The sequence below is a fragment of the Thalassophryne amazonica genome, chromosome 11, assembly GCF_902500255.1.
Source record: "Thalassophryne amazonica chromosome 11, fThaAma1.1, whole genome shotgun sequence".
Classification (NCBI taxonomy): domain Eukaryota; kingdom Metazoa; phylum Chordata; class Actinopteri; order Batrachoidiformes; family Batrachoididae; genus Thalassophryne; species Thalassophryne amazonica.
The window spans coordinates 39,620,896-39,636,388 of record NC_047113.1 but is presented as its reverse complement, the minus strand read 5'-3'; the positions used below and the strand labels follow the sequence as shown (position 1 = coordinate 39,636,388).

General features: G+C 39.9%; 1 protein-coding gene across 1 annotated transcript in view; it reads right to left on the bottom strand.

The window, feature by feature from the left end:
• atrx (ATRX chromatin remodeler) overlaps positions 1-15,493 on the bottom strand; it is a 124,401-nt gene that overhangs the window by 36,144 nt on the left and 72,764 nt on the right. The window contains exons 24-26 of the mRNA XM_034181272.1: positions 15,243-15,385; positions 7,560-7,710; positions 7,303-7,403 (exon numbers count right to left, since the gene is read on the bottom strand). Coding sequence (XP_034037163.1) covers positions 7,303-7,403; positions 7,560-7,710; positions 15,243-15,385 — 395 coding nt within the window. The remainder of the gene's footprint in view (positions 1-7,302; positions 7,404-7,559; positions 7,711-15,242; positions 15,386-15,493) is intronic.

The window sequence follows — 15,493 nt, the reverse complement described above, 5'->3', positions numbered from 1 at the left end:
GGCGCCATAAAAAAAAACTGTTCTAGATGGGCATCAGACCAAGAAAGACGAGCTAAATTATTAGCAGCAATTTACAGCATGGGTTAAAGCAATAAATTTTCATCCGACTGAATTTTTTTCCTGGCAAAAATCAATGCCAGCAATTCCCTAAAATATGGCGTAGTCGGGGCACACACTCTTTTCACATCACACAGTATACAAATCTATTCTAAGCAGCCTCTAAGGAGAGAGAGAGAGACAAAGCATAAAAAGAATGCAAAACCTGAACATAAAAGGTACATAAAAGGGTGGTGGGGTGTAGTCTTGATTCTGGGGCATCCCCCAGAATATTTTTAAAAGAGCAAGTCAAATTTTGTGTATTCTGGTGAATTTTAATGCCGCGTTCACACCGCACGCAACGCCACAAATTCGCTTCCTTCGCCTGGCAATGGACGCGCCACCATCGCCCAGTGTGTCGTTCTGCTTGGGCGTAAAGTTTCGCTGCAAAAATGCGCCTGCAACATCAAATAGGAGGAGCTTCCATTCCACTCGACGTCGAGTCAACACGGTGGACCTTGCTCACACGGAGCGAGGTGCTGTGCTGTATTTGCTGTGGAAAGCCGAAAAACCATCACTGGGTTCACAACATCCTCATGAGACATTTCCAATTCGGGGAGTTTCATCATTTGCTGCAGGATCTGCGTCTGGATGACGGCCGCTTTCAGCGGTACTTCTGCCTCTCCAGGACCCAGTTCGAGAACCTCCTGTCCCGTTCGCGCGCGCGCACATACGAACAAAGAAAAATAAAAACTGGCTGCCCCTGTGGTTCCTTGCTCTCTCTCCCCTCAAAGTCTGTCATCATTGTGTTATAAACCAGTCACCATTTGTTTTATTATGCATCTGTGTAGTTAATAAAATTATCTTCATGAATGATTCGTTCGCACGCGCGAAAAAAAAATATCTGCTGCTGTGGTGCTGCTGCTCCGCTCTCCCCTCAAACTGTCATAATTGTCATATATCATGCTCACAGGCTGGCTGCCAGACACAGGACATGTCCACATCAAGAAGAAACTCTAGACATCTCAGTCACTACATATCCAGTCCCTGATTGGTCATCGTGGCGCAACAAGACAAAAAAGTTCAGATTTTTCAACTTGGGGAGGAGGGTGACACGACATCGCGCCAATTGCTCAAAATCACTTCATTCGCGTCGCGTGGCTTAAACCTTTGTCGCGCCACGTGTCCTTCCATAGGGATTACACGGCAACCTGTTGCTGCCGTCTCTTGCGTCGCGCCCGGTGTGAACGTGGCATAATGGGTATGAAGCCCTCTGAAAGAAAACTCACCTCAAACTGTGAAGTAAAAACACTACTGATTATGGGTGTCTGGGGGTGCTCTCCCAGAAATTTTTTTAAAAGAGCAAGTTAAATTTTGTATATTCTTGTGAATTTTAATGGGTATGAAGCTCGCTGAAACAAATAAAACTCACTTCAAACTATCAAATAAACATTCTTTGTCTTCTGTCGTATTTTGATCAGTTCTAATCCGGTAAAGGCACCAAAAGGGTACTGTGTCGCTGGATGTACAGTCAATGAAATACAAAATTAGGGCCTAAAGAAATTGTCAAAGTTGTTCTGCTGTGCAAAAAGTAACACTGTCACCCGTTTTGAAAACGCATGCGCACTGAGAAACTCAAATTGGCTTATTCAGAATTAACTGGTAAAATGTTCTCACTCGTAAAACAAACTAGGGCTGCAACTAATGATTATTTTAGTAACTGATTAATCCGTCAATTATTTTTTCGATTAATCATTTTTTGTTTTTGTTTTTTTATACACGTTTTGCCATTATTTCTTTGAGTTATTAGCAAAAGGCCTTTATCACGCAACATCAACGTTTGAGCTTGTAACAAAGTTATGATGTTATATTCTCATCAAAAACATACCTGGAGTATAGTGTTCTATTTTGCACATACATACATCACCGACACAACAAAGATTTCCATCAGGTTTCACCCGATTAGGAGCATTTTTAGATTCCCACATTGCCTACAGAAACTATCTCAACCACTGACAACATATTATAGCAAGAGTCCACGAAAGTGTTTTAAAGGCCTGACTAAAGTGTAATATGTGATGTTTAATAAGATATTTTCATGAAAAGACACAAATGTGCAGTTTACTGCATTTTATAATTTTTTTCCTTGTGTAAAAACACAATAGATGTGGTTTGACTGAAAAATTGTCATTAAACTTAAATAAAAGGGATGAAGTGGAGGCGTAAGAGTCACTAGGTGTTCAGTTATTTTTAAATTTATGTTCATTGTTAGTTGGTTTTATCAAGTTCTTTTTGTCTGTTTCTCTAAAATTGTATTGTAGCACTATTAGTTATTATAGTTGTTGCTATTATTAATATTAAATTAAAAAAGTTACAATTTGCAATACATTTGACTCTTAAGACAACAAATGCTGAGCCATTAATTATTATACAGAAAAATGCACACAAACTTGCCGAGATGCAAACAGTTTAATGCTAACTTTAACATTGAAAACGCCATAAACATGCTAACGCATTAGCATCAGTCCCGTTTTTAAGTTATAAAATACATCTCAACTGTTTCAGAAGACCATAACAGGTTGGTTTAACATAAAAAAGGTAAATATTACTCACAGATATATGCTCTTTGTGGTTTTAGCGGGGAAAAAATTAAGATAAAGCGAAATAAAACAAAGAACCAACGAAGCAGCAGATCGAAGCACTGCTTCAGTGGTTCAAAGCAAAGCCACACCCTGCTCTATTTGGGGAAGGTCTGCCAATGTTCCCACGAAGACAGAGAGGAGAAGGACCATGTCTCATGGCAAGCAGTAAAGAGAGCGGAGAGGAGTGAGTAATTTCAAATGGCAACTTTCTGGCTTTAAGAAACACTATAAGAAATCAAGAAAAATAATTGTGGCAGTCAGTAACAGTTACTTTTTTAGACCAAACAGAGGGAAAAAAAAAATATGGAATCACTCAATTCTGAGGAATAAATTACGGAATCACCCTGTAAATTTTCATCCCCAAAACTAACACCTGCATCAAATCAGATCTGCTCGTTAGTCTGCATCTAAAAAAGAGTGATCACACCTTGGAGAGCTGTTGCACCAAGTGGACTGACATGAATCATGGCTCCAACACGAGAGATGTCAGTTCAAACCAAGGAGAGGATTATCAAACTCTTAAAAGAGGGTAAATCATCACGCAATGTTGCAAAAGATGTTGGTTGTTCACAGTCAGCTGTGTCTAAACTCTGGACCAAATACAAACATGGGAAGGTTGTTAAAGGCAAACATACTGGTAGACCAAGGAGGACATCAAAGCGTCAAGACACAAAACTTAAAGCAATATGTCTCAAAAATCGAAAATGCACAACAAAACAAATGAGGAACGAATGGGAGGAAACTGGAGTCAACGTCTGTGACCGAACTGTAAGAAACCGCCTAAAGGAAATGGGATTTACATACAGAAAAGCTAAACGAAAGCCATCATTAACATCTAAACAGAAAAAAAACAAGGTTACAATGGGCTAAGGAAAAGCAAATGTGGACTGTGGATGACTGGATGAAAGTCATATTCAGTGATGAATCTCGAATCTGCATTGGGCAAGGTGATGATGCTGGAACTTTTGTTTGGTGCCGTTCCAATGAGATTTATAAAGATGACTGCCTGAAGAGAACATGTATATTTCCACAGTCATTGATGATATGGGGCTGCATGTCAGGTAAAGGCACTGGGGAGATGGCTGTCATTACAACATCAATAAATGCACAAGTTTACGTTGATGTTTTGGACACTTTTCTTACTCCCATCAATTGAAAGGATGTTTGGGGATGATGAACTCATTTTTCAAGATGATAATGCATCTTGCCATAGAGCAAAAACTGTGAAAACATTCCTTGCAAAAAGACACAGAGTCAATGTCATGACCTACAAATAGTCCGGATCTTAATCCAGTTGAAAATCTTTGGTGGAAGTTGAAGAAAATGGTCCATGACAAGGCTCCAACCTGCAAAGCTGATCTGGCAACAGCAATCAGAGAAAGTTGGAGCCAGATTGATGACAAGTACTGTTTGTCACTCAAGTCCATGCCTCAGAGACTGCAAGCTGTTATAAAAGCCAGAGGTGGTGCAACAAAATACTAGTGATGTGTTGGAACGTTATTTTGTTTTTCATGATTCCATAATTTTTTCCTCAGAATTGAGTGATTCCATTTTTTTTTTCCCTCTGCTTGGTCTAAAAAAGTAACCGTTACTGACTGCCACAATTATTTTTCCTGATTTCTTATAGTGTTTCAAAAGCCAGAAAGTTGCCATTTGAAATTACTTTAGTTTTGTGTCATGTCTGTGATCTGCTTTTTTTCTACAAAATTAAAACGACTGAATGAACATCCTCCGAGGCCGGTGATTCCATAATTTTTGCCAGGGGTTGTATTAGCCGAGTCTGACTCAAACCTCTGGGGCCAACGCCATCGTATATGATGGCTGAGACCAAGTTTTACTAAATTATAAATAACTTTTTAATGATATGAGATGGACTTTCAAGCCAGCCATCACCATCTTTGTACTCCTCATAGAAGCTGTATGATGACGTGTACAATGTGAGTGTCCAATCGGAATTGGTTCACCGTCACATGGTTTTCCAAAATCCAATTGGAGGGCAGATTTACCTCACGTGATACACCAAAGATTGTTTTTAGGAGTGACGTGTTACTAGTTGGCCTGTTTGAATAGCCCCATGGCTGCTGCCTCCAATGCGCCCTGCGCCATTACACACAGCGATCTGAGAAAGTGAGCAGATGGAGAGCCTCTCATACAATCTCACGTGCTCAAACAAAGAGTGTGTGAGTATCAGTATTGCTCCACTAGTCTGCCTGTGAATGTTATTGGATAAGCCTGTGGCAAGCTCTCTCACGCCGGCTTAAAGCACTGTTTACCACATCAATGGAGCAAGGGGGGAGGGGCCGCTCCTCAGAGTGTAAATGGGCCTTGAAGTGTGAAAGCTGCTTTCAGAGCAGGAGAGAACAAACAGTAAACTTCATAGAAGTATAAGTTTGTGATGTGACCTTTGTGTAACAGCAGACAGACATTGCTTTGAGATGAGGACAAAACGCATCAACCATTTTGTATATATTGTTCAAAATGTGCATTTGTGTTTGAACCTTTTTGTTGTACAGTCTTTCCAACAAGACCTCAAATTACCTTTATAAACTGTCAAAACAGTTTATTATAGTTTGCTGTGTGTTTTGAATAAATGTGTGTGAAAATTATTTTCCGCTTTATTTTTTCCTTTCTTATTTCTGATTGTAAACCTTTATTACACTTATAAAACATCACTATAGCATATATATTCTGCAAGTACAGGTTGTCCTGGAAAAAAAAAAAAAAGAGACATAAAACTTGATTGTGGGATGCAGGGAGAGCTGTTAACAGCAATAATAAAACATTTATGCCAGGCGAGTAAACCATCCAAAAAATGCCCTCGGAACCCAGAGGGTTAATAAACATTGCTTCAATTTCGCTTCGCATAGACCAGAGTCCAATTCTTAGGAAGCAATGGTTCATTTAACTTCACACTTGTATTTGAGATTCAGTGTCAGATCGGCTTTGTTTAAGTGATGAAGCCGTAAATCCTTTAAATGCTTCATTATTAATCATCTGCTCCATTTAGTTGTATTGATTCAATGAAATGTTCCTTAGCTAAGCTTAGCCTGATTTGACTGACTTAATTACACCACAAAAAAGTTTGTTCGGTAAATATCTATATAAATGTACAGTACATGCAGTGACCCTTTTTTTGGAGCCTCCTGCTGTCTTTGTGCTGACATGACTGGATCTAACCCAATTATTATTTCAAACTATTTGTCTGAACCTGGCCCAACCTATCATGTACCACCGGGCTCGGTTTGGGTATCCACACTCTAGTTTGCAAATTTGCAAGAAACGTACTACTTTTTTATCCATGTTTTCCACATTTCTTCTCACTTTGATTTTTTCCTGACAATAAGGCGTTAGCTTATACTGCCGTTAGTACAGTCATATATAACAGTCCACATCAGTCATTGTTATTCATCTCTTAATGCCTTTAAACTGCGAAAAAGCTTTAATATCCACGATCCACTGTGTGTACTCGCATATAAATTTCACCGGTGGTTTGAATGGGAACCCAAGTGGTTCACAGATGCATTGAGTATATTGCTTAAAAATGAACATATGTTTTTGTATAGGATGAAAACCTAGTTTTAATACAATTTCAATTTTCTTTGTTGGGGGGAGCTACATTTTTTTTTATTACCTTTATAAAAAAAAATCTCGGTGACTCAGCATACCACCTCAGGGAGCTCACGTACCACAGTTTGAGAACTATGGATCCAGGGTGCACACTGCCTCTTTTCTGATGTACAATGGGATAGGTTACCTTGCCACAAATCGTAAATTATTATGGATGAGGGATGGGAATATGATGGAATTCATCACAATTGAAATGCTCCCTGCACCCCCTTTACTTTAAGCAATTAATCACTTATCACTTCAGCACCAAATGTGCTGTTTGAAGTTAGCTGCGTTTAGCCTTTCAGACAACCAACCCCCTGCCAGCCTCCATAAGTAACATTGGAGTATGTTTCCAATTACAGCACTGTGATCTTTTCATTAGAAATTACAAACCCTTGAGCAAACATTTTTGTGGATTAAAAAAAAGTAAAGGTCTAATCATTTTCAAAATGAAAACAAAAACAGGTGCTGGTTTAATTAGGAACATGATCTTGAACTGTGTGGGGGATAATAAGTGTACCAGCATGTATGAGTGTTAAATGTGGACTACGTTACCAGTCTGAACCCTGCATTGCCATATGAAAATACTTCAGCCTTCTCCAAAGCCATGTTAGCATTTTTTATCTCATAACATTTAGTAAGTTCAAACACTACAGTGTAAAACCACAAGAATGAACCATGAGGCAGACAAATGTACTCCAAGTCAGCCCATGACTTGCAATATTAAAAATTGCTATGTGATTTTTCCACAAGTCAGGATTCACAAAGCACTATTTTAACTAGTAGACAAGTTTCAAAAAGAATCATTTGTTCTAAGTGCAGTGTTTTACATACAAAGGCCAATCCTCCAGGTGGAAAGCTTTTGTGGCAGTGATTTAAAATGAATACATAAAATTCTAAATTACTCAGGCAATAAAAGTTTCTTGAGGAATCATTTCAGATCACATACAATCACACTGTAAAGCTTAAGTTCTTGAATGAAAGAAGCCATGTCAGAAGACACAGAAGTGCATACCTTTGTATGGAGAGGGCTTGTCATCGTCTTTAGCAGTGCAAGCCAATTCTAAGAAATCCTCAATTAAATCCAGAGAGATAAGAGACTGGCTAAACACCAACCTGATATATAAAGATGGAAGAAAGAGCACAACCCACCAGCCTGTTTAATATGTTTACATACCACTGTCATCAACATAGACATTATCTAGTAATAGTGCAAAGGAAGGGTATAAAAAAGCTGAAAAGGTTTTGCTTCCAGAAGACAAACACACTTACACTTTTTCATCAACTTCTTCTGCCATACGTAGGATCTCAAAGAGGAGTACCATCTTCCCAGAATGCTCCAGGATCACAGAGTCAGCCTCAGTAACAAACTCCTTATACCACTCAGGAGTGGGGCTCCCTGGCGCTGAACCAGAGGGTTTTGCTGTTTGTGAAACCCAAAGTTAGATGAGTATTCAGTGAGTACAATGACACAAAATCAATACCACAGCTGCAGATTCCAATTATTTTTGCCAATTTCCCCTTTTATTCACATTTTACATGGTAAAACTAAATCAGTTATAGTGGGTTCCTATTACAGTTATCATTTTTAGTATGTCTTGACTTTGATTAAATGACAATTTCATAAACATTAAAGTTTGCCTAAATACAGCAACTCCTAAAATAGGCACCTCTAAAGCAATACAAAGTAACCCAATATTTCGATGTTGCTAATACACTGAACAAAAATATAAACTCAACACATTTGCTCCCATTTTTCTCAAAGATCTAAAACATTTTCTACATACACAGACCATTTCACTCAAATATGGCATTGTACTGTGTGATAAAACTGAACATTTCAGAGTGCCCTTTTATTATGGCCAGCCGAAAGCACACCTGTGTATTAATCGTGCTGTCTAATCAGCATCTTGATTTTAATTTAACCAGGTTAAAGTGCGTTTACACATAAGCAAAATGCATTACGAATGTCATTCGTGACACATTCTTAACGCATCTGAATAGGTTTCTTAATAGTGAGTGTTGGTGCGTGATATTCTTGATATTCGTGGAGCATGTTTTTGCCTGTCAAAAAAATCTTCCACGAATGTCACACACCACCCTCATTTCACCTCACGTCATGGAGGTCGTAACTGAGCGTGTTGATCCGTCTTGATAAGTAGTGATCCTTAACAGAACGTGACAACGTCCAAAGTGGTTCCTGTGATGGTTCTTGGAGCCCAAACTATCATGCGTTATTACGAAGTGACACGGAAACTGTCACGTTTTGACACGACTTGTAATGCGGCATCACCTTTCACTGCAGGCCACGACAAATCAGTTTTCTGTCATGTGCACACAATTAAACTCGGCTCCACAGCGTTCAGTTTGATGCAGTATGTCGAAGAGGAACAGTGACACGAAGTCAGCCAAGTGTCGTTCCACAGTTCCCGCTGAAGCTCCCCAGGACGCTCCTGCATGTGGTCCACCTGCTGTTGTAACCAAAGAGCAGGAGAACAAGTCTGAGCCAGAGGAAACACAGGAGCGAGAGGAGACTCATGTGCAGCCAGACATCTCTGCACCTCTTCCAGTCTGGCGGAGGAAGAAGCGCACACAATTAAACCCTGCTGCACAGCATTCAGTTTGATTGCTGACACCAAGTCGGCTAAAAGTCTCATTTCAGTGCTCTTCAGCGTGCTCCTGCAGGTGTTTCACCTGCTGCATGTGCCTGATGTTTGGGAAAATGTGCGAGACGAGAGCCGCATGAAGCCACACATCTGGCTCTGTCCGTGCGCCACTCCATGGCACAGAGCCCAACTATGCACAGAGTCACAAAGTTCTTCTGAAAAAGTGGAGCAATCTGAATTTGGTTGGAGGAATATGTGTGTGTGGAGACAATTCACCTCGTTCACAACGTGGCAGAATGTAACGATGCACTGTTACGCGCAATAGCACGCAACAACGCGGAACATTATTCTTGACCGTGCGTAAGGGTTCCTGGTAATTCTCCAGCAACACGTGCCAATAATCGTAACGTGTGGTAACAGGTTCCAGCAGTTCCTGAGGACACCTGACGCCTCTTCCCTGAATCATCACATTCGTGATCAGCGGCCAAGAATGTGTACATCGTGGCATTCGGGACTTGTCGTTATGTGTAAACGCAGCATTAGTCCCATTGAGATTGAAATCTTTTTTACAAGGGAGACATGGACAATTATAAAGTTTTCAACTCACCTTACTTGCATGCCTTTAATATACAGTGATGAAAACAAGTATTTGAACACCCTAAGATTTTGCAAGTTCTCCCACTTAGAAATCATAGAGGGGTCTGAAATTTTCATCTTAGGTGCATGTCCACTGTGAGAGACATAATCTAAAAAAAGAAATCCGGAAATCACAATGTATGATTTTTTTAAAATAATTTATTTGTATGTTACTGCTGCAAATAAGTATTTGAACACCTACCAACCAGCAAGAATTCTGGCTCACACAGACCTGTTAATTTTTCTTTAAGAAGCCCTCTTATTCTGCACTCTATCTGTATTAACTGCACCTGTTTGAACTGGTTACCTGTATAAAAGATACCTGTTCACACACAATCAGTCACACTCCAACCTGTCCATCACAGCCAAGACCAGAGCTGTCTAAGGATACCAGGGACAAAACTGTAGACCTGCACAAGGCTGGGATGGACTACAGGACAACAGGCAAGCAGCTTGGCAGCTTGGCACTGTTATGATTATTTATTAGAAAGTAGATGAAACACAAGATGACTGTCAATCTCCCTCGGTCTGGGATTCCATGCAAGATCTCACTTTGTGGGGTAAGGATGATTCTGAGAAAGCTCAGAACTACACAGGAGGACCTGGTCAATGACCTGAAGAGAGCTGGGACCACAGTCAAAGATTACATTAGTAACACATGATGCTGTCATAGTTTAAAATCCTGCAGGACAGCAAGGTCCCCTTGCTCAAGCCAGCACATGTCCAGGCCCGTTTGAAGTTCACCAGTGACCATCTGGATGATCCAGAGGAGACATGGGAGAATGTCATGTGGTCAAATGAGACCAGAATAGAGCTTTTTGGAATCAACTCCACTTACTATGTTTAGAGGATGATAACAACCCCAACCCCCAACCGTGAAGCATGGGGGTGGAAACATCATACTCTGGGGGTGACAGTGGGGGTGCTCTTCTGCAAAGGGGACAGGACGACTGCACCGTATTGAAGGGAGGATGGATGGGGTCATGTATTGCGAGATTTTGGCAAACAACCTCCTTCCCTCAGTAAGAGCACTGAAGATGGGTTATGGCTGGGTCTTCCAGCATGACAATGACCCCAAACACACAGCCAGGGCAACTAAGGAGGGGCTCCGTAAGAAGCATTTCAAGGTCCTGGAGTGGCCTGGCCAGTCTCCAGACCTGAACTCAATAGAAAATCTTTGGAGGGAGCTGAAACTCCAAACCTGAAAGATTTGGAGATCTGTATGGAGGAGTGGACAAAAATCCCTGCTGCAGTGTGTGCAAACCTGGTGAAAAACTACAGGAAATGTTTGACCTCTGTAACTGCAAACAAAGGCTACTGTACCAAATATTAACACTGATTTTCACAGGTGTTCAAATACTTATTTACAGCAGTACTATACAAATAAATAAATCATACATTGTGATTTCCATAGTTTTTTTTTTTAGATTATGTCTCTCACAGTGGACATGCACCTAAGATGAAAATTTCAGACCCCTCCATGATTTCTAAGTGGGAAAACTTGCAAAATCGCAGGGTGTTCAAATACTTATTTTCCTCACTGTACTACACCGGTGAGGTGGGATGGATTATCTCAGTAAAGGAGAAGTGCCCACTAACAGATTTAGTCAGATTTGTGATCAATATTTGAGAGAAATAGGTCTTTTGTTTTGTGTATATAGAAAACCTTTTAGGCGTTCAGCTCATGAATAATGGAAGCAAAAACAAGACAAGTGTTGCATTTATATTTTTGTTCAGTGTATATGTCTAGCAAGCCTTAGTGCAGGCCAAACAAAACTGTAAAAGAAGTCCAAAATTTACTTAAATCAGACAACAACAATACCAATGTTACACTGATGTTCAAAATGGAATGGGGAGAAGTAAAACTTATTGAACCCCACCCAAGTTACAAAATAATACACTAACAAAAAAACAAAAACAGTCGCTTCCTTATTAAGCCATTTCAGAACCTCATAACCAGTCAGAATCATATGCACATGTGCAAAGTCACACATACATAATAACTTGTATCTTCTACACAGACATTACCACAGGTAATAACATTTTTTTTTTCTTCAGTACCAACAATGGTAATGGAAATACCACTAGGGTAAGTAAGTGTAATTTAATTATGGATGATTGTCTAGATATGCTTGGGTTATGTGAAAACTGTCTTAAATCCACAGTTGTCCTTCCTCTGAATGAGGCCTGCCCACCGGCGTCCACATTTAGTTATGTTTCTCGTGATGTGAAGAAAGGCGGTGGGTGTTGCTTTTATTTACAAATCCAGGTTTAACATATTAACTGTTGGGGGTCATAAATATAATTCATTTGAGCATCTGATTCTTCGTTATTCCTATGATACTATGCATTGCCAAGATCATAAAAATGGAAATCAGTTATGTTACATTGTCACTGTTTATAGGCCTCCTGGCACATATTCAGATTTTTTTTAGATTAATTTGGTGCATTCATCTTTAGTCTGGTAACTAGTGCAGATAACATCTTGATTATTGTGACTTTAACATTCATATGAATAAGCCTCTGATCCCCTTTGTAAATCATTTATGGAAATTGTAGATGCATTGGGATTCCAGCAATACATTCAGGATTTGACACACATTAGTGGAAATACCCTGTATTTGGTTCTCACATGTGGCTTTAGGTTTACATTTACATTGACGCATTTAGTGGAACAACAACCTTATCTATTGCTGCGGCAACGTATTAAACCTTCAACTAAACTCGAAGCTAGACTGCCTGAAATTTTAACTTCAAGTTTGGTGAATGTTCAGTCAGTGGACAATCTTGAGTATAGCTTGAATTTAGCACTAAAAACCACACTTGATAAGATTGCACCTCCTCTATTAATTGCCTTCCCAAGTCACAGCTGCCTTGGTTCAACGGTTACTTTCACGACCTTAGGCAGAAGGCTAGAGGTTTGGAACAGAAATGGCATAGTTCCAAATTGCATGGCGTGAAGCTATTTTAGTTTATAAGCACGCACTATTGGCTGCGAAGCAGGCCTATTACTCTGAACTGATCAACAAAAACAAGCATAACCGAGTTTTTGTTTGATACGGTAGCATTTCTCATTCATGGACTGCCACCTGTTAGTCATTCTCCTTTCTCAGCACAAGATTTCCTGGATTATTTTGAAAACAAAATCAAAGATTTTAGGTCGAGCATATCTTAGCATACCTTGGTCCAGTCACTGCAGTCAGCTACTGAGGTGGGGGCTACCGTTCAGACGTTGCCTAGATTTGCAGAATTTGATAGTATTTCACTAGGTGTGCTGACGAAACTTGCGATGTTTACAAAAAGCACAACCTGTTAATTTGATCCCATACCAACAAAACTGTTCCAGGATCTGTGACCCACTCTTGGTCTGCCTGTGCTGGAAACGATTTATCTTTCACCAACTTCTGGATTTGTTCCAAAATGTTTTGAATCTGCACTGGTCAAACAATTACTCAAGAAATCCAATCTTGACGATGGTGTATTAAAAAAATTGTAGGCCAATATCAAATCTACCATTCTTCTCTAAAATTCTGGAAAAGGTGGTTTCACAGCAGCTCGTGGACCACCTTACTGAGAATGATCCTTTTGAGCCATTGCAGTCTGCTTTTAGAAGAAAAAAAAAAAAATCACTCCACAGAGACAGCACTTATTAAAGTAGTTAATGATCTATTAAAGTAGTTAATAATCTTCTGCGAGCAGCAGACTAGGATACCACTACAGTCTTGGTGTTGTTGGATCTCAGTGCTGCATTTGACACAGTTGATCATATTTTACTTGATAGGCTGGAGAATCGTTTTGGGATTACTGCAACTGCTCTTGCGTGATTGACGTCATATCTGTCCGGTTGTTCTCACTGCGTTTTGTGCAATAGCACTACCTTTGATCTTGGGGGCTTGAAGTTTGTGGTTCCGTGGGGATCTGTTTTTGGCCCCATATTTAAATGACCCTGTATTCAACCTTTCATTTGAACCGTCAATGATCATGTTGAAATAACAGAATATGACATGGAAGTAGGACCTGGAATGATTTTCCTTTTAACTGTAAACCAAATAATGCATGAACTCAGAACAATTAAACTATATGAAATTCATGAAGACTGAAAAGACTGTTACAGCATTTCAAAAACAAATAAAGCTTGGAGAATATTTTGAAAAGCATGGTAAAATATCAGTAACATACCTTATAGTCTTGTGTAAATTCATGTAAACCCATTCAAAGCCAGTCTTTTTTTCCAATGAAAGAAAGTCTAGATTAATGAAAAAAGGTCACATAATCTTTTCCAAAATCCTGTTTGAACAGCAAAACGTTTATTTTCCAGAGAGGAAAAATTCTTACCATGTTTCCTGAGAGCACAGTTTGCTTTCCCCGTTTCTTTTATCTTTCAGGTGTGTTGATAAAGCCAGAGACAATTCCGCAGACTGTTGTCCTTATCAGACTTTTTCAACAGTCTTTCTCGCCATCTTCTCTCTGTTCGACGTCGGTCTGTGACAGACATGCTGCACAATTGTTCTTTTAAAAACTTTAGCGCTCTAAAGGTTTGCGATGTCCACATGCTACATTTAGCTTAAGCTTTGCACAGGAGCCACGCAGCTTCACTGCAGCAACCAACCAGTCCCGCTTTACAACAACTGTCACAACAGCCAGACTTTGAGAGAGGGATTTTTCCTCCTCGAAAACTCCGTGGATCCGAGAACACCGATCTGTATCTGTAACGCACAGATCAGTGTCTGTAGACCGCCGCGAATAAAACTTGAACAATGTCATAAAAAAGAACTTTGCGATAGACATTTTAAAAACTCAGTGACGATCACAGACATTACAAGGACTGCTTTTTTCCATCTGCGAAATACTGTAAAGATTCATCCCATTCTGTCTATGGCTGATGCTGAGACTTTGATTCATGCTTTTATCTCTTCCAGATTGTACTACTGCAATGCGCTGTTTCCCGTAACGCTGGTTAACCGTAGTCCAGTATTAGGGGTCTTCAACTGGTTCAAAATGCTGCTGCCAGACTTCTGACACAAAGCAGAACATTTGACCACATTACACCGGCTTTTGGCATCTCTTCGTTGGCTTCCAGTCTCTTGAAGATCAGAATTTAAGGTGTTATTGGCGTACAAAACTGTTCAAGGACTGGCACCTCCTTACCTGGCCAACCCGGTTGAGCCCTATGTACCGCCTCAGGCCACCCTTCACAGGGTGCAGGACCGTGTGTCCCTAGGGTTAAAAAAAAAAAAAAAAAAAAATTGGCGGGTTACAGAGCATTTTCTCACCGTGCCCCAGCTCTGTGGCACGATCTGCCCATGCAGATCTGTCAATCGGACTTTGTGGAGACTTTTAAGCCTAGACTGAAGACATTTTTTTCCCTTGTTTTATCACCAGTATTTTGTTATTTTATGTTTTATATTATTTTATGGTTTTATGTCTTCTTTTATTCTTTTTATTTGTTTAAATTTTTTTATTATGTTTTTAATCTTTTAATTCATTTTGTTCTGCTTTTTAAATGATCTTTGTGAAGCACCTTGAGGTGACCTTGTGATTTGAGGCTATATAAATTAATAAATTTGAATTTTGGTCATGTGACACATTTCTCTGTACATGATCCAGCAGGCACGTGCCTCTGTGTTGAGGACCGCACACGGGATGCACACGTTCCACCTGGCTGTGGGAAAATAGACTGCGACTTAATCACAGTTGAATATATGACACTCACGTTCTTCTACAGGCTCTGGTCTGTTTCGGCCTGTTTCTCCATTCCTGCCCCGAGAGCTGGAGTTCCACTCTTTGATGACCTCCACATCATCACTGTCTGACTTATGAGATGCCTTCTTTTTACCCCTTCCCCTTTTCTTTTTCCTATTAAAAAAGACACACTGCTTTAAGAAACAGGGCAAGAATAACATTTCAGAGAGCAGCCATTAAATGGTCTTCTGCATAAATGTGCACACAGGGGAAATCGAAATG